Genomic DNA, 18,890 nt, shown 5'->3' with positions numbered 1-18,890 from the left:
AGTAGGATCACATCACCCCAGTTCTAGCTAATTTACACTGGCTCCCTGTCAAATACCTTATACTCTAAAATTCTCTTCCTTACTTTTAACATTTTAAACAATTTGGCACCCAGTTATCTGACTGAACTCCTCAGCTTGTATAACCCCAGGACAGCACTAAGTTCATCTTGCCAGATGCTCTTAGAACAACCTAGATCGCGGCTGAAGTCCAGAGGTGATCGGGCTTTTGTAATTGCAGCACCGACACGCTGGAACAACCTCCTGTAGTTCTGAGTCTATTCATTCCTTTAAATCGCGTCTTAAAACTCAACTTTTTACTTTGGCTTTTGAATCAAATTAGTTTAAATCATCATCAGGCCTGTTTTATGTTTGTCACCTTTGATTTTTTTTGGTGTGTTTGTTGTTTATTTGTTAACTTTTTTCCCTTGCATTGCCTTTCAATGACTCGATGATTTTTGCTGATTGTTAAGCACTTTGATCAACCCTGGTGTTTTAAATGTGCTATATAAATAAATAAACCTTAAACCTCTCGTACACCACCTACACCAGAGTGCATCTCCACCCCAAAATGTTACTGGCCTTGCAGATGAGTTTATTGAGTCTGTTGGTATCCCAACCCACAACTACAGCATGCAACACCATTGAGGATGGCACTGGCTGAAAATCCCGAGCATTGTCTGACAGATGTTAAAAGATTACAGCTGCCTCAGGAAATAGCGACAGCTCTGACCCTTCCTGTAGTGTGAAGTAGTATTTTTCTTTTAACCCGGTCCAGTTTATTGTCATTGTGTACTCTGAGGTATTTATTATCCTTCACTGTGTCCACTTTGACCCCCTGAATTAAAACAGGTGTCACTGGTTTCCTGGTCCTCTTAAGATCCACATTTATTTCCTTGGTGTCTGTCACACTGAGCTGCAGATGATTCTGTGTGCACCACATTATATGACTCCATCTCTTTACCCTGACCGATGCAACTAACCATCACAGAGTAAGCAGAGAACTTCTGAAAATGGCAGGACTCTGTGCAGTGGCTGAAGTCTGTGCAGTCAATAGCTGCTTGTGGTGCCCCTCTGTTGCTGATAGTTTTTAAACCAAAGTTTTTCTTTATCTAAATAACGCACTAGCATATCAAGTTCTTTTACCACTTCACTCTAGTTATACCGTCTATAATGCATTTACTATCAGTTTAACTCTTTGCTCCTCTCTCATACTTCCTTACTGTAATTTTAAAACTATCCATTAATCCTTTAGATATATTTTTACAGGTACGTCCACATGTATTTGGACTCTCACACAAGTTGTTTTTTTTTTTAACTGTTTACTGAAACAAATTCCAATTATAGTTAAATAACAGACATAATCTGTAGACTCTCAGGTTTCATTTGAGGGTATCAGTACATTACAATACATACATTCAAATTAGATGAAGGTGTTTCGATTCGATGAAATGTTGTGGTTTGTGATCACACGCTGGCTGTTTTGATGTGTGGCTCCTCCCATTGGTGTATGTGTGTTCTTTGAATCTCCTCCCTCCAGGCTGGGTGTGGGGGTGTGTCTGTGTATTTGCTGGTGAAACAGGTTAGAGAGCTTATTGGCTAATTCAAACAAGCTCTTGAAGTCTGGATTGGATGATTGAATGGACAGCAGCCTCTTAACCTCCAGCTGACAGCGCCCTCCCTTGTCTGCTCTACACCCAACAAAGAGCTAGTTGTTTGTAGTTCTGAGCATCTGTGTGAGAAAGTCTTTTCGTACAGTGTGAGCTGTTTGTAATTACGATATCTTTGTGTTGGGCTAAAAGCATTTTTGTGAAGTCTTATTCATGTGTACACATTGAGCACTGCAGCAGTGAGTGAGAAGCCCTTTTTCTCTTTTTTGTAGGAGCTTAGGTTAGACAATTGTCTTGTTTGCTTTTACTTTCTGAAGACGGGAGAAACCTTTTTGTTTGTTATTTTGACATTGTTCATATTTGAAGAATATAAACTGCTGATTAGCCCCTTTAGTTAGTGTGTTGCTGGCCTGTCATGGGAGTCGTGGGAGTGGGGAGTCGCACCTGCATGTTGGGTCCCGGTTACCCGTAGGCCGGGTCATAACAAAGGGTCGAGGAGTTTCAGCCCCTTAAAATGCGTCTACCAGATCAACTGCCCATTTGCACATGTGCGAAGGTAACTCTACTTGGACAAACTGCCCGAAATGCGTTGACAGAAACATTTCAGTGATTTTGAGTCATTCTGCACTCCAGATGCGTTAATTGCATTAAACATTTTTAATCGTGTTAACGGATTAATTTGCGTTAACCCGTTATTTTTGACCGCACTACTTTAAACACATCAGTCATGTAATCTTTATCTATTTTGGGATTAGGAACTTCTGTATCATCATTAAATATCCACTAATGGTATCCAACTCTTGCTTCTTAAAACCACCCTCTCTAGGATGTTTATTGTCGGTTGACTCAGCCAAGTCAGTCAGAAATGACTCCACACAATCAAAGAATTTTATTTTGGAATATTTTTTTGTTTTTAGTAATTCCTTCCTTCCTTTCCTTTCTTTCCACAGCAAATCATATTCTGTTTTATTTTTCATTGACATACTCTTAATTTAATGGCCCCATAATAAAGTATTATATACAAGCTAAATCTCAATCACTGATCCCGAGTTTCCTCTTCTTCATTTACGGTACCAACAAATTACTTTGGACATCATGAGTAGGACAGTATGTTGTTGCATGTCAGTGCTGCTTTATTGATCGAGACTCACCAGCCCTTTTATTTGATAAACACTTCTACAAAATAGAAGTATGGGGCTGTACTGCTTCCTGTCTATTGTAATGAGGAACGTTAGGTTGCTAGCAAACAAAACAAAGGAGCTAACAGCGATACTGCAGAGTCAGAGGGAATATGGAGACTGCACAGAGACCTGCTATCTTCACTCTCGTTGGTTTGATGCATCAGTGAAGGTGATGAGATGGAGTGCTGGGCTGGGCTGGACTCCTTTGTCATGCGGTGTGAACACAAACATCTAGAGATCAGTGTGACAAAGATCAAGGAAATGATTGTGGACTTTAGGAGAACCAGGAAACCAGTGACCCCAGTTTCAATGCAGGGGGTCGATGTGAAAATAGTGAAGGACTATAAATATCTCAGAGCACACAGTGAGAAGAAAATGAAGCTTATACATGATTTCAATAAGGGAGCTCTGAGGTCTCACATCTGTCTGATGTCACTCATGCTGTGTGATTAGTGTGGTATCATACATAATTTTTATAACTTATACAATTCATATACATACATGTCATAGAACCCTCCAACGCATAGTGAGAGCTGCAGAGAGGATCATTGGTGTCTCTCTCCCCTCCCTCCAGGACATTTACAGCACCCGTCTCACTAAAAAAGCCCTTTGCATAGCGGCTGATCCCACGCACCCAATGCAAAGCTTCTTCAAGCTGCTGCCGTCGGGGAGGAGACTGCGGAGTCTCCAGGCCAGGACCAGCAGGCTGAAGGACAGCTTCATCCATAAGGCTGTCAGGAAGCTTAACTCCCTCCCGATTCTGCCCCCTCTCCCCTCTCTCCTCCACGGTCTCACTGAACTCTGTCACACACACACACACACACACACACTCTGACTCACTCACTGGCCTGCACCAGTTACCAGTCACTTTGTGGAGCATTGGACTGCCACTACCTCATAAGACGTTGTTGTTACACTATCTCTTACCGTACATTACCAAATCTCCATTTGCACTATTTGCCTATTTGCACTACTCTGCCTGGTTTACACCCAATGTCATTTACCCATTATATTGTATATTGTATAGCTTTCTTGTTATATGTAAAATTGTATTGTATTTATTAAAATTTTTACTTTTTAATTATTTCACCTGCATTTTTTAATCACTCTTATATTTAAATGTTCATTTGCTATTTTATCTAGGGATTGAGAGTAACGTCGTTTCTATTCTCTGTATGTCCTGTACATGTGGCAGAATTGACAATAAAGTTGACTTTGACTTTGAATTCCTCATTTAGCCCCACATAATAACTGGTGTTGTAATTTAAACTGGTCATATGTTTTCAGTCTCATTTTCCCTCCGGCTGTGGCATCAGCTGAGCTGCAACACCATGAGACACGTGTCTGTTTAGAGCCGATCCTTATCTGAAAAGGAAGCTAAAGAAAAACATGCATTTTTATTTGCTGAGATGGTTTGTAGTGGACTCACCAGTTTATTTCTGAATTGCTAAAACAACTCTCATTCTTCGAACTCATTTATTGAATCAACACATTACAAATAAACTCAATCAACACTGGCAATGTTTGCATATTCCCCCTAACACCTGGGATTGATTATTTAAAGATAGTTTTCACAATAACCATCGATTACCTGTGCCTATGACGAGTTTCCTGAATATAATAGTATTTAAGGAGATCGGTGGAAGAACTATGAGGTAAACGGTCGCTAATCTAATCGATGTGCGTCATTAAATATATTTATTTCTAAACCAAAAAGCCTGCTCACACACAGGTTCGCCAATAAACTGTATGATGCCTTTAAATTTAAATCACGTTTTATAATTTGAGATCAGAAAAGTCACACTGAGAGTAAACGCAAGCTCCAGCAGCTCTGCGCTAACAAAGCAAGGCACACTGGCTGCGATGACGTTATGTTGACCACACAGATGTCCACGTTAACCTGACCAGCACAGGTTAGCGTGGGCGTGATTCCTAAACAAGCAGCAGGTGTTAAACAGCTGGTTGTCATCCGCGTGACACACAGGGAGACCCGTCAGCGAAGCCGTCCAATCGGCGGATGCAGCACGTGGAACACGGAGAATATGTAAAAAATCTAATCCGGTGTAAAAGTCATTTAACGTGAAACACCGGGAGCTACTGGCAAGCTCCACGAGCCACCATTTCTGTATTTAAAAAAAAGGTTTACGCTTCGTAATTACACGTCACCTTTCGTCACTACCGCACCTGCGCAGTCGTCGTATACATTTAGCAAAGAACGGTCACAGAAAGGCAGAAAGAGAGAAAATACACTAACCTAACCGGAGGAAACGATTTTATGTCCGTAAGGATTAAAGCTATAAGAGCCGATAGAAGCCGACTACAGCGGAGGAGTCAGAGCAGTGACGGGGACGGTAAACAACCGTCGATGTGCCTCTGATATCCGGACATACAAGTCATCTTTTTTTCCTGAGTAGGAAGAGACGAGTCGCCGACAGAGAAACATCCAGACTGCAAGCATGAATCCCGAATAGTGAGTTTCACATTAAACACAATCAGCTGCACGGCTGTTGTTATTGTCTTCTTCCAGGAAGTATCATTGTGTTTGGCTAGCTTTCTGCTACATCACACCAGGCTGGTTGTGCTAATGGAGAACAGCGGCTCGGCTTCTGTAAACAGGGTGCGAACAGCTTCTTTAACGTGTCAGCTTTCCCAGTGCGGTTTCTCCACACATCAACAAATACTTTGCTTGCTCGTGTCTCCCGTTTCCCCCGTGACCGCGGACCTTTAACCACGACCCCCTAACAAAACAGTGCAGTGTAGAGAGAAACACTAATGTAGTAACAAAGAAAGAAACGCGGTTATTGTTCGTTTCAGATACCAGAGCCAAAACGTGTAACGTTACCAGCTGGTGATTGGGCTGTACTGGCGTGTTATGGCTGACCTGTAGCCTGGGCGAACAGGCTCCGCCCACTGTTTCCCCTTTCTCCATGGAGACGGCCACAGTATGGAACACTCGACAAAAATACGTTTTTAGTCCCACTTGCATTTAAACTTTACTATTTCCATAGCAATGCTTTTTAGATGTATGCAAAGGCAGCTCATTTGTGTTGTTTGTGTAGGCTGTTGCTAACCAAAAACATAGTGTCCACACTTTAGTTCGAAATTCTTGAATGTCACCCCATGGAACTTGTTACATTAATTACCCTGAATGTGTTCATATCTATCTGTCTATCTATCTACAAACACACACACACACACACACGTGATATAAATATTTATATGTTTAAGGAATGTACAAGGGATTATGACTGATTAATCGTACACTCATAATCTGCCTGTGCACTCCAGTGAGTCCTGTTAAACCGCTGTGTGTTCTTGGACCTGCACCTCAGTTTCAGGGTGCTGTCAGTCTTCTTATAACCAGGGCAACTTTATGTAGAGCAGCAATTCTTTTTATCAGACAGTTCTTCTTTCCATGAGGTGCTATGTTGAACTTCCAGAATGAGAGAGTGGGGGAGCAATAACACCAGCTTCTCACCTGAGACCTCGTAACATGACGCTGAGTAGGAATAAATAGCTAACTGGGCACAATTTGGACATTTGCACTTGAAGGTGTTCTCACTTTTGTTGCCAGGTTTAGATATTAATTGCTGTGTGTTGAGTTATTTTCAGCAGAGGTAAATTTACACTGTTATACAAGCTGTACACTGACTGCTTCACATTGCATCAAAGTGTCATAGCTTCAGCGTTGTCCCATGAAAAGATATTATAAAATATTTACAACAATGTGAGGTTTGTACTCTTTTGTAAATATACATCCATTAGTGTGTAATTACATTTGATACATTTTCATAGACTTAGAATTAATCCATTAAGTTTGTGGCAGTACACCAAAGGTAGAGGACAGAGAACTCGTAGGCATCACAGGCTGTGGAGGCAAATTTAATTTCATGTTCGCACCTTCAGAGTCTCGATATTAAGGGTCATAGCTAAGTTTTGTCATCTGAGAAGGGGTCCCCTTCACCTGGGATGTGAAAACACGATGCAAAGTAACAACCGGCATCTGAAAAAAGTGTCCTCTCTTTCTTCTTTAAGTCTCATCTTCTCTAACACACAAAACACTGAAGGCCTACACTCAGAGTCAGAGTTGTTTTGTCTGCTGCAGCTATATGCAAATAAATTGGGAGGAGTAAAGGCCCCAGTATACTCACCGTTAGGCACAGGAAGTGGCTGCAGTATTCTTCTGAATGATGGGTGTTGCCACTCAGACAATATTGGTATAAAAGTGTTAACATATAAGGGGAAGAAGTGCAAATCGAAAGCAAAGACTCTGCAGCGTTTATTTATTTGCAAAGTTTTTTCCACAAACGTCCCTCCCTCTTCTTCTTTCACTTCTCCACTGCGTAAAACTCTGTAGGTCTTCTGAAAAAGAAAGTCTCACGTCAGAAGTGCTTGACTGACTGAACTCTCAAACATGTCTCACTAATTCAGAGGATCATCATTTAGCCTGGAGAAATAGTTTGTTGCTTTATAAGAAAGCCCTCCACAAAGCCAGAACATCTTACTATTCATCACTGATTGAAGAAAATAAGAACAACCCCAGGTTTCTCTTCAGCTCTGTAGCCAGGCTGACAAACAGTCAGAGCTCTGTTGAGCCAACCATCCCTTTAACGTTAACTAGTAATGATTCTGTGATTCATCTTTCATCTTGCAGCTCGACTTTTCCGCTGGTGGAATAAATTCTTCGTGCTACCTTTTGCAGCAATAGTTTAACAGCATGTTTTGCAAATTACTGCATTTTGTTCACCGTCACCTGAAGCTCCTCCTGGCGCTGTTATTCCATGTCTGGTAGGATACAAACACACATGCTCACTGCAGTGTGCCGGGTAGAATATTCTCCAGTTGGGAGGGGGCGATAAATGATGCATTCACAGTGTGCGGAAGAAAAAAAGTGAATGTTGCCGTGGTAATTTATACTGGTTTGTTTCAGTAAAGCCATTTTAACCATTGTATGTGGAAACACTTGCCATACCTTTATCGAGTCTATGCGATATATCGCCCACCCCTGATTTGAAGAACGCGGCACTTTTCAGGGGTCGAGTCGTATCAGCTTAACCTTAGCTAACGTTTATCTGCACGCTCCTTTTGACAGTTGTGTTTGAACAGTAATTGTAAAAGGAAAAAAAGTTGCATTGTCCATTGTTATAAAGTCTGATTGTTGTAAGATGAGGTAATATTGTGTATATTATAGTATATTTATGTTTTTGTTGTGACTTGGTACACATTTGTTTGAGCATCCCTACTTCAAATTAAAAGAACAATGGTTCCATTTAATTAAAGGGGGATTTGCACTTAGTCGGGTCGTATTATAAAATGTTTCCCACTGTTTTTGTTTTTTATTGCAATGGTAATTTTTCAGCCTTGTTCTTTGTATTTCAGTGACTATCTGTTCAAGCTCCTGCTCATTGGAGACTCTGGTGTAGGAAAGTCTTGTCTTCTACTGCGTTTTGCTGTAAGTAGTACTTCCTCACCGTAAGATGTTTTTCACTTCTGTTGGACTGAATGACTGTTTTTAACTGGTTTTGCTGCTGGCCTGAATCATGCTGTCCCTCCTCTTTCTGTAGGATGACACCTACACAGAGAGCTACATCAGCACCATTGGAGTGGACTTTAAGATTCGCACCATCGAGCTGGATGGCAAGACCATCAAATTGCAGATTGTGAGGGCACATGTACACACAGAGCACCACATTTATGGTCTTCTTTTGGGGCTGGTTGAGGGAAATTTGGCCAGAGTGTGACAAAACTTACAATTCTGTAATCTGTGAGATGTCAGCTTTTAGAAAGTGGATTGTTTGCTTGGTTACATTTGGTGGACTGAACATGGGGGTCAATAGTTTATATTTATATTTACACAGCAGACCTGACGCCATGACTGGTGAACCTGGAGTGAGTGAACTTTAGTTTTTGACAAGTCACACCGATGTCTCTCCCTCCCAGCTATCCCAGCTCAAGTTCCTCCAGATTTAATAATCCTCTGATAAGGAGCTCGATCTTCAGTTAACCCTACTGATTTTTAGTTGGCTCTGTGCAGGCCAGTCAGTAAAGTTGTTGTTAGTTTTCTGAAGGTAGTTTTTCACTATTAGAGAAATATGTTTTAGATCGTTGTCATTTTGGGAGACACAGCGATGATGCAAATCCGTTTTTGCTCTGACTGCTTCATGATGCAATCACTCCAGCTCTTGATACTTGGAAATGCTGTGATAACTTTGCATATCCATCTCCTGCTTTGTGAGAATCAACAACTCTTTTTCCTCAAGTCCAAACTGATGTTTGTTTTGATCGTTTGTGAAGTGACAGGTCAAATCCTTGCTGAACTTTTTATACTACATGTACATTGGACGATTTCATTGTAACCACTGGGCAACTCCTGAGAAACAGCCCTACATCATAAACCTCCTGCAACAAGCTTTACACTTTGAAACTCAGACAAGTACTGTTCTGGCAACCGCCAAACTCAGATATGTCCATCAGATCGCCAGGAGAAGTTACCCAACAGAACGTGTCTACATAGCCTACCACGTCACGTCTGAGTTGCTGTCCTTCACAATTGCTTCCACTTTGTTATTGGAATATTTAGTATGAAGGTAATTTGGTGACTGTACTTGTTGCACAGGTGGCAGCCTATAGCAATATCACGCTGGCTTTAACCCCTGACAGGGACTCATTTGTAGAAGCAGTTTGCATGCCTAGGTGCTTGATGTTATACACCTGTGGCTATGGAAGTGATCGGAATACCTGGGTTCAGGGATTTGGATCGGCGAGTGAATACTTTTGGCAGTATAGTGTATTCTTGACTCTGCCCTGAGGCGTGTCTACTCAAGGTAGATGTGTTTCCTCAAAGCTTTCTAATTTACCAAGTCATTAAAAGGCTAGAGTCATCTGGAAAACAGAAATATTCAGTCTACTGGCAACTTTATAGAAATGTTACCTTTGTCAGAAATCAGACTACAGAAACTTAAAACAACGACGGTGCAGGTTAACTTTGGTCTATTATTAAGTGTATCATGGATTTAGGGTCAGTTATGGACATTTACATCTGCAGTGTTAAATGGTAAAAGCAACAGTTGACACTGCTTAACTGGTGGCTTCATGAATGTTTCATTTTTCACAAACACAATTGGTTTTCTATCATAATATGCTTGTTATCATTGTAATATATTAATATATCCTCCCCTTTGCTCCTCTTTCTCTCTCTTCATCCCTCCAGTGGGACACTGCAGGCCAGGAGAGGTTTCGTACTATCACCTCCAGTTACTATCGTGGAGCCCATGGCATCATAGTTGTGTATGATGTGACAGACCAAGTGAGTGAGCATTTTTATGGAGTTATGGTCTATTTAATTAATAAATAAATATTTGCCAATACTTGCTACTTTTATCTGAAGGAGTGTTAACTTGGTAACAAATGACAGTCTTGTCTTGCTATGTTCTCCTCAGGGTTTGGAGGAAGATTTGCCCTGATTTTTGAAGATACTTTGTATTCATGTATAGAGACGGCTTTTTGTTCATATTCATTCTCATTGCACAGGAGTCCTATAACAATGTCAAGCAGTGGCTTCAGGAAATTGACCGATATGCCAGTGAAAATGTCAATAAACTTCTGGTGGGCAACAAGTGTGACTTGACGACTAAGAAAGTAGTGGACTACACAACTGCTAAGGTGTGGCTGCTTATGAATAACTGTGTCTCTCTCTCTCTCTCTCTCTCTCTCGAGGTCATTTTGATGGGACCTGATTGTTCATATCAAACATGAAGGCATATCTGGATGGATATATAACTAGTTCATGTTATTGTTGGACTGTTGTAAATCACTGTTAGCCTGTTCTCTTAAAACCTGCCTCAAAAGCCTTCAGTTGATCAGAGTGCTGCACTGAGTAGTGTCGGGGGATCGTCTAAGGAGCTTAGAAAACGTCTTCAGTTCTTAAACCAAATGTTGGAGAGTCCCAGGTATTTAATCCCTAGTGGAAGTTGCATTTTTGAGATCGTGCTGCCTCAACTGCCACTCACATCTTGCATCCGGTGATCTCACTTGAAAGGGTGACCCTGATCAAGAGTGGGTCAACTACCGTCTTACGGGACAACTCCCACCAGGGATTAAACACCTGGGACTCTCCAACATTTGGTTTTAGAACTGGAGAAGCTTCTCAGATGAGAGGTGAAACATCTTCAAGAAACTTAAAGAAACTTTCTTTCTAAACTCCTTAGACTACCTGGATGACTGAGAACCCACACAGACACCTAATGGGCTGAAATATTCTGACTGCAGATTTCTGACTGTTTGCACTTGAATTTTCTTCTTATCTTTTCAGGAGTTTGCGGACTCTTTGGTGATCCCCTTTCTGGAGACCAGTGCCAAGAATGCCACAAACGTAGAGCAGGCTTTCATGACCATGGCAGCCGAGATCAAGAAACGCATGGGCCCTGGGGCCACAGCCGGCGGGGACAAGCCCAACTTAAAAATCGATAGCACCCCCGTCAGGCAGTCTGGAGGGGGCTGCTGTTAAAGGACCTACAACCATCTCAGTGATTTCTCTACTCTGTTCCCTCCCATCACCCGTAGAACTCACACCCCACCATATAACCCACTCCCACTCCCGACTTTCCCCCTGTGACCTGCTCGGACAGAGGTCTAAACTGCAAAGTCAGATTGAATCTGTATGAGGGTTAATTCAGACCTGTTTGATTAGACAGAGAGGAAAGCAACCAGGAAACACACTGAGACCATTTTATCTTTCGCCGTGGAGGCAGAAGGAAATGAGATACGGCAGGAGATTGGCATTAATTTAAAATGACATGGAGATAAAAGATTAGGTTCAAATTCAAATGAGGTTATTGCTACGAAACACACACACAGTAGTGATGGCACGAGTTACAAAAATTAAAGCCGTTTGGCCAAATGCATTTGTCCTTGGGCTCCGTCTGTTTTTACTGATCTCAGCCCAAACTTCACTCGCTCTGCACACACTCACTACGCTACACACTGTGGATGACCTGAACTCTGTAGGATGCTAGCAGTCTAACTGTGACGCATCGTTGTTATTCCTGAGGAGGGTCTAGGATGGATGGATGGTCTAGGGAAAGCCCAATCAGGGAGCCCCTCTCCTTCATCTGTTTCCTTCCTCTTCTGAGCCACTTTTTTATAGTGTGTTTAGACAAAAGCAAGGTGAATGTTTTTATTATGTAACTCTTGTTTGAGGAGTCAGCGTTCTTTCGCCTCAGTCAGCCAGTGTACTAAACATGCAGACGTGTGCTGTGAGCCAGCAGGAAGCAGACCCCACTGACTGTGTCGACCAGAGTCGGCTTTCTCTGTTGGTCTGTGTGTTGGAACGGTTACATTTCCCCCCAAAGTTTTTAACTCGAGCACCCGGGTCTGACTTTGCTTCATCATGTATCATTTATTGTGTAATATATAGTCACATGTTCTGTGTGGACACGCCTCGCTCACTCTTTCTCAAACAGACTGGGACTCTCTGCTACGGCCTCCTTAGTGCTGCACTCTGTTTCATCCATGTAGAGAGGTGGAAAGTGTTGATGTGAAAGATGGCAGAAGGAGAACTTGCTCTCAGTCTCTTTATAGTGTAAGAGTAAAGTAACTAAGCCTTTGTAGCAGAGGCTAGCACGATGAACCACAGGGTCACCTGAGCCTGACTCTTACTGTTGTTTTGTTGTTGTTTTTGATTTGAGTCAAAAATTCAGATATCAATAAAACCACCAATATTTGTATTTATCTACATACAGAATGTAAGTATTGAATAGAATCAGAGCTGCTCTGCTGGATAAACTGTGATCGCACCATTTCTAAATTATCTCGAGCATCTTTTTGCTACATTCTGTATCGGATGATAAACTGAACTCGGGCCATGAAGGTGTTTCCCTGACACTGCACATAGATGATGAAGGATGACTGAGCTGGAGTGAAGAGATTCACTCAGTCACGTTTCATCAAAGCCTGCAGAACGTTTTGTCCCAGGAAATGTTTTTCAGGATCTTAAAGGTTCCTTTAGATTGGAGTTCGTCTGTGTTTCCACTGCAGTCTGGAGCCAGTCAGTCTACTGGAATGCAATAAAGATGAGCAACCATGTTCTGCTGTCGTGATCACTGCTCTCTGCGTCTGACTGGTCAGTGCTGAGCTACAGAGGCCACTGTGAACGGGGCATTAAAGAGCCTTCACAGGACTCTTTTGTGTGGGAGGTTGGACACGTACTTTAGGATAACCACAGTGAAACTGTTTTCAGAGTAATATTTTTTGGTAAACATCACCCCTCACCTCATTTGACTGCCAACAAATTGATCAACAAATTGATTGGAAACAGTAAAAACTTCTGTCCAATAACAAAGGAGCTACAGAGGAGTGAAATACTGAAGAGTAATGAACACAAGATTGAAATGTTAAGCATTACCAGCATCTCTCTAGAGTTTCTTTGTAAGTGGATTTTAAGGGGTAAAATAATTTTATTGGAAACTAATCCCTGCAGTGGAAACTCTAAAGGAACCTGGTTCTGCTGATAGAAACAGGGCTTTCTTCTGACAACACTGGCAATATCCTGCAATTATCTTACAATAAATTTTCTGTTGGTATTTTGTTTTATATTTCGTTTTGTATTTTCTAATTGAGGCCTCTTGTCCGGTTTCATAACAGCAGATTTCCTTCTTGTTTGCAGATGAAGCCGGTGCAGAGATGTGCTGGTTGAGGCAGTTTTAGGAAACTGATGTTCTTTGTCTGTTATGGACCTCACGTTGTTTCAGTCCACGAATATGTCTGGTTTTTCATCAAATTCTTTAGTGCTCTTCTTTGTGTCTTGTTTGCATTTGAATGGGAATTTGAATGCCTAAGAAAGCTGTACTTATATACTGCAGCCAGTTTCATCTTGTGCCTTGTGTTTGTGGGTGTCTGGATGTCCAGTGCTTTTGGTTTTATGGCCAGATATGCACTTCCAGTACGGCCTTTAGCCAACGATGTCAGAGAAAATTGGTAAACCTCAAGATCAGTTCAGTCCTGACCTGCTGTCAAAAAAAATGAAGCCCCCCAAATTCTGGCTCCCTTCTCTCAACCTGGCAGCATTTCCAGCTCATGTGAGCACAACTGCTACATGTATGAGGACAAACATCGAAAATATGACAAAATGCAGATACCCCCCCAAAACTTGTTGAGTCGTGTGTGTGTGTGTGTGTGTGCGCGCTTTCAGAAAGTTCTAGCTCTGCATAGATTTGAATAAAGCAGGTGTGATGGTTGCTTCATGTGTGGAACTAACATAGAAGCCTCAATTTGCAGAAGGTGATTTAGTCTTAATTGAATAGATGCTGAACAAGCAGTCATGTCATAATCAACATGATGATGATGATGCACTGATTAATTTTTTAATTAAATGTTTTCTTTCATCAAGTCTTAATATTCTTCTGATTTATAGACACTGAATCCTGCTCTGCTGTGTAGTCCATGGAAATATAAGGAGGCCGTCTTTGTCTCTGAATGTGATACATGTCAAACATTTCTGTTTATTTCACTTCCCATTTTGTTTCCTGTGTTATTTGGACTCATTTATTGCTGCTTAGTGGCTTAATAAAGACACTTGATGTTTATTTATAAAAAGCAGGTGCTCAGCTGTCACCTGCTGTCTTTTTCACTTTGGTGCTCTCTCCCTGCTAAGCACACGCACACGCGCGCGCGCACACACACACACACACACACACACACACACACACACACACACACACACACAAAGACTGACCTGAAAGATGGCAAACCTGGATGACAAGAAGATGTGAATGCAACATTGTGGACAATCCCTACTTGTGCCCATCACCACAACCAAGCAGCTAGCCCACCATGGCAGCTGTGATCAGGCAGATGCTTGGTTTTAAGATAAACTTGAAGAGATGGAAAAGATGGAAGCCAGGAGGATGAACCAGCTCCACCGAACCATCCGTGGTGTTCTCTCTGGCAGGAGTCTGGAATGTGGTGAACAACACTAGAGGCCAGTTTGAAGCCAGTTGCACAAAAGTCACCATGAAGTGTGGGATTTACCTAGGAGATGCTCTAGCTCCATTGCTGTTCTGCCTGAACCCCCTCAGTAAGATCACTGGCTATGGATAGTAACCATAGAATAGAGTAATCGTTAGCCACCACCTCTAGATGCTTAACACCGATCTGTAAGCCAAGAGTGAATGGGATTGATTGATTCTAGGGTCAGCGACATTGGAATGTCATCTGGATTGGAGAAGTCGAGTTGGATAGTAGTGAAGAGAGGATAGGTAGTCACCAGGTAAGAGCCTAGGTGCAGGCTGTGCAGAGATGCCCCTGAGACAATCCAGAACAAAACAGGCGGAGGCAAGATGCAGGCACCCAGGGCATACGTGGTATGCCATAACCAAGTGTCTGGCATAGAGTACAGGAACATCTGCGTTGAGTGTAGCCTGGATGTCCCGAGGTAAAAAACGTGACAGGATTGTCAAGAATGACCGAGTTAAGATCCGGTGGGACTTCCAGATACGGGCAAACTGGTGATGGCTAACCAAGCAGACAGTAGTACCCATAGTGATGCAACTATACCAAATGACAGCAACATCAGGAAGAAGGAACATGAGAAGCTTGAGAAGTACCAAGGGTTGAAAGAAGAACTTGAAAAGATGTGGAGGATGAAGGTAACAGGAGTATTGCACTGTTGCACTTGGTGGACCCAAGCTAGGCGAGTGGCTTCAGCATATCTCAGGAACAACACCTGCAGTCTGTGGCCTGGGTGTTACATGTCCTGTAAATGTTGGCTTGCTGTGCTTCTTAGTATAAAAGGTCTATCATTACGACATGAGAGGAGTCAGACATAATGAAGCCGCAGCCCTGGTGGCGGTGTGAGAGCAACAATTAAAAAAACAAATTAAATAGTAAGTAATCTTGCAAATGTTGTGTAAGCTCAGTAAGCCACAGGGCTTAGATGCACTGTTTTACCTTCACCTTGACATTGAAACCCATGATTAAACCTGAGGTTATCTGCTAAGCTTGTAATTGTGCGATTAGTAGGGTACATGCATCTGACTGTGCACACAAAAACATTCATTATGCTTGAGAGGTGATACAAGAAGTAGTTCCTACCATCAATCAGTTCGACAATCCAAATAATATGATTACTTTCTACTGTGTTCCTGTTAATAAATGAATTCACACTGAATTTGTTTCTCTCTCTCGTAAAGCATTTGTTTCAGCTCTTCTTCGTTTTGACGATCTGTAGTTAGTTCTCAGTTTTTGTGCTTTTTAGTTTTGTTTAGCACATTTTCCATTTTGATACTTTGCTTTTTACTGTTAAGCTGGCTGATATTCTGATAACATCAGGTCATTCAGCAAGTTCAGCTTTGAATAGTTCAAATATTTTTAAGCATTTCAGGCATTCACAGCATTCACATTGCATTTTACGACAATGTGCTTTATTAGGCCTATTTATGGGCCTTATTACTACTGCACATGTTCATGTTTGTCATATTTCTGAATTCATTATTGATTGATTTAAAGTATATTGAAAAGACAATCACTATGTCCTTCTTAGTGGTTTACTCTTTGTGCACGACTCTTGTTTAACAAATGTAGTATTGCCTGTGAGAAATTAACCTTTTTGTTATTTCCTGTTATTTCTGTATCTGTCAGACAAATCTAATGGCCCAGCAGTTAATGCCCCATAAAGAGCTGTAATTACAAGGAGAACAGTACTATAGTACCACTGTTACCTCAATTTGTATTTGTGTGTGTGTTGGAAACCATGATGGCTCGAGTGTAATTAAAAAAGGAAGTGGGGGCCATTGTGCAGAACAGCCAGCAAACCCACGAGTGGCCTTACATACACCCCATGTGAAGCACGAAACCCCGTCAAAACCACGAGTGTGTGAGTGACGTGCTGCATGAAGGCATGGGTAGGAGGGAGGGCTGGGACAGGTAAGACTGGGAGGTAGAGTACAGTGAACGACTGGTTCAGTAGGCTCCCTTTATACCCCACAACCCGTGATAGCAGGGAGAAGGCCGGCCCGGGGCCAGCGTGTCAACGCCCCGGAGCACCACAGAGTCTGTGGCAGCACCCATCGCACCACCACAAAGAGTGGAGTGTGCAGACGAGTCTCACAACATGAGACATCCACTCAGTTACACAAGACACACTGTGAAGGAACGAGACATAGACAAGTTGTAACATTTATAGTTTCATTACACCCTGTGGACTACACCTCAGCTAGCTCCGTGACATAACAAGTTATACATGTGTAATTACCTCCTTTGGCATGAAGACAGGGGGTGTGGTCAAGTTGGGCGCCACTGGAAACAAAAAGCTAAGCTAACAGAAGAGTTAGTAACGGTTTGACTCATGTGCATGTGATTCTTTAAACATAAAGTTTTCATTCAATAAGATGATAACAGGACTTGCTGGTGATGTTCAACAACAATTTGGCAACATCAAAAAGCAGCCATGTTGTTACAATGTGACAAACCAGAGCTGTGAATGACTGAGGTTAAAAGAAATATGACGAGTTGAGACCTAAAAAATAGGCTGGTGATGAACAGAAATGGCATCCATCCACTGTAGCAGAGATCACAGCGAGCTGAGTCCCCGTGTCTGAACATGATGAAGTAGAATAGCTGGTGTTTTTTTGTTTTTTACAACTGCAAACAATTAGAAGCAAGCAAACATTTATTTATACAGCACTTTCAGAACGACTCCCTGCTAAACACAAAGTGCTGTACACTTCACACAGAAATGATACATTGAATAAGTAAAAATAAATTAATTAATTAAATAAAACAAAGATAAAAATATAAAAAAATAAGATGATAATTAAAATGACATTTAAAACAATAAAATGAGCACTTTAGATTAAAACGACAAAATCAGGGTCATGCTGTGTCATATGCCAAAGAGTAAAAATGGGTTTTAAGACGTGTTTCACAAGTGGACAGTGAAGGGGCCTCTCTGATGTGCTGGGGCAGCTTGTTCCACAGATTAGGAGCAGCAGTAGAGAAGGCCCCGCCCCCTCTTGGACCTGGGTGCCTCCAGGAGCAGCTGGTCAGCTGGCCTGAGAAACCTGGGGTCTGAGTAAGGATGCAGAAGCTCAGAGAGGTAAGGTGGGGCAAGACTGTTTAAACATTTAATAACAAACATAAGAATTTTAAAATGAACTCTACGATGTACAGGCAGCCGATGGAGTGACGCGAGGATGGGAGTTATGAGCTCTCTTTTACGAGTTCTGGTTAAAAGTCGTGCAGCAGCATTTTGGAGCAGCTGCAGATGAGAGAGAAGACACCGACTAACTCCAAAATACAGACGTCACAGTAATCCAAACGAGATGAAGTAAAAGCATGGATTACTGTTCAAAATGTGACCTGGATAAATTAGGTCTTAGCTTTGCCAAACGCCTTAAATGATAAAAACTGGACTTGACAGTAGCCCTAATTTGAGTGTCCAACTTCACTGTCCATCCTAAAACCCAGGTTTGTAACAACAGGTTTAAGATACTCTGCCAGGGGTCATGATTCACAACAGGAAGTCATTTACTATTCAGCAACTGAAGGTTTTTAAGATAAAACCACAGGATTGCAATCTGTGGCTTTAAAAGAAAATCAAACAAAAACAGACTTTCTCAGTTTGTTGCCCCTAATAAGGCGTTTAAACACTGCTGATATTGTTGCGTTCTCACTGACTTTGTGACCAATAAGCCACTTTAATCGAGTCCTTTGGTAAAATGTATCATGCCAGGTATTGAAATGGAACTTTTTTATTTTGCTATTATGTATTTGTTTCCTTACTTTTAATTTATCATTATTTATCTCAACTTCACCTTTAACCTTGTTTTTTTTATTTATTGTTTTATATTATTATCACTATTTTATCTTCTTTTTACTTTCTTACTACATTATTTTGTTGTTTGTTCTTCTTACTTAATTATTTGATGAAAAAATTGTTGATATTTGTTTGTACTTTGTTATTACTCTGGTTTCTATATTAATTGATTGTTGGAGCTTAATCTTAAGATTTTTATTTTCATCTATGTGTTTATTATTCCTTTGTCGCCTTGCTGTGATGTAATTGGCCTTCAAGTTTCTCTAATATGGTTAATCATAGTTAATTTAT

At 41.5% G+C, this 18,890-nt stretch overlaps 1 protein-coding gene across 1 annotated transcript; it reads left to right on the top strand.

Annotated features, from left to right (window-relative positions):
• The first annotated feature begins 4,761 nt into the window (after positions 1 to 4,761).
• On the top strand, positions 4,762 to 14,180 carry rab1ba (zRAB1B, member RAS oncogene family a). Its single transcript, XM_004574803.6, has 6 exons — positions 4,762 to 5,258; positions 8,168 to 8,240; positions 8,353 to 8,448; positions 9,999 to 10,094; positions 10,319 to 10,450; positions 11,100 to 14,180. The coding sequence occupies exons 1-6, from the start codon at positions 5,245 to 5,247 to the stop codon at positions 11,292 to 11,294; spliced, it is 606 nt and encodes a 201-aa protein (XP_004574860.1). The 5' UTR covers positions 4,762 to 5,244; the 3' UTR covers positions 11,295 to 14,180.
• Positions 14,181 to 18,890: the final 4,710 nt, after the last annotated feature.

This window comes from Maylandia zebra, linkage group LG3, assembly GCF_041146795.1.
Source record: "Maylandia zebra isolate NMK-2024a linkage group LG3, Mzebra_GT3a, whole genome shotgun sequence".
NCBI lineage: Eukaryota > Metazoa > Chordata > Actinopteri > Cichliformes > Cichlidae > Maylandia > Maylandia zebra.
The sequence above is the reverse complement of the archived record's forward strand: the minus strand, read 5'-3'. Positions and strand labels throughout refer to the sequence as shown.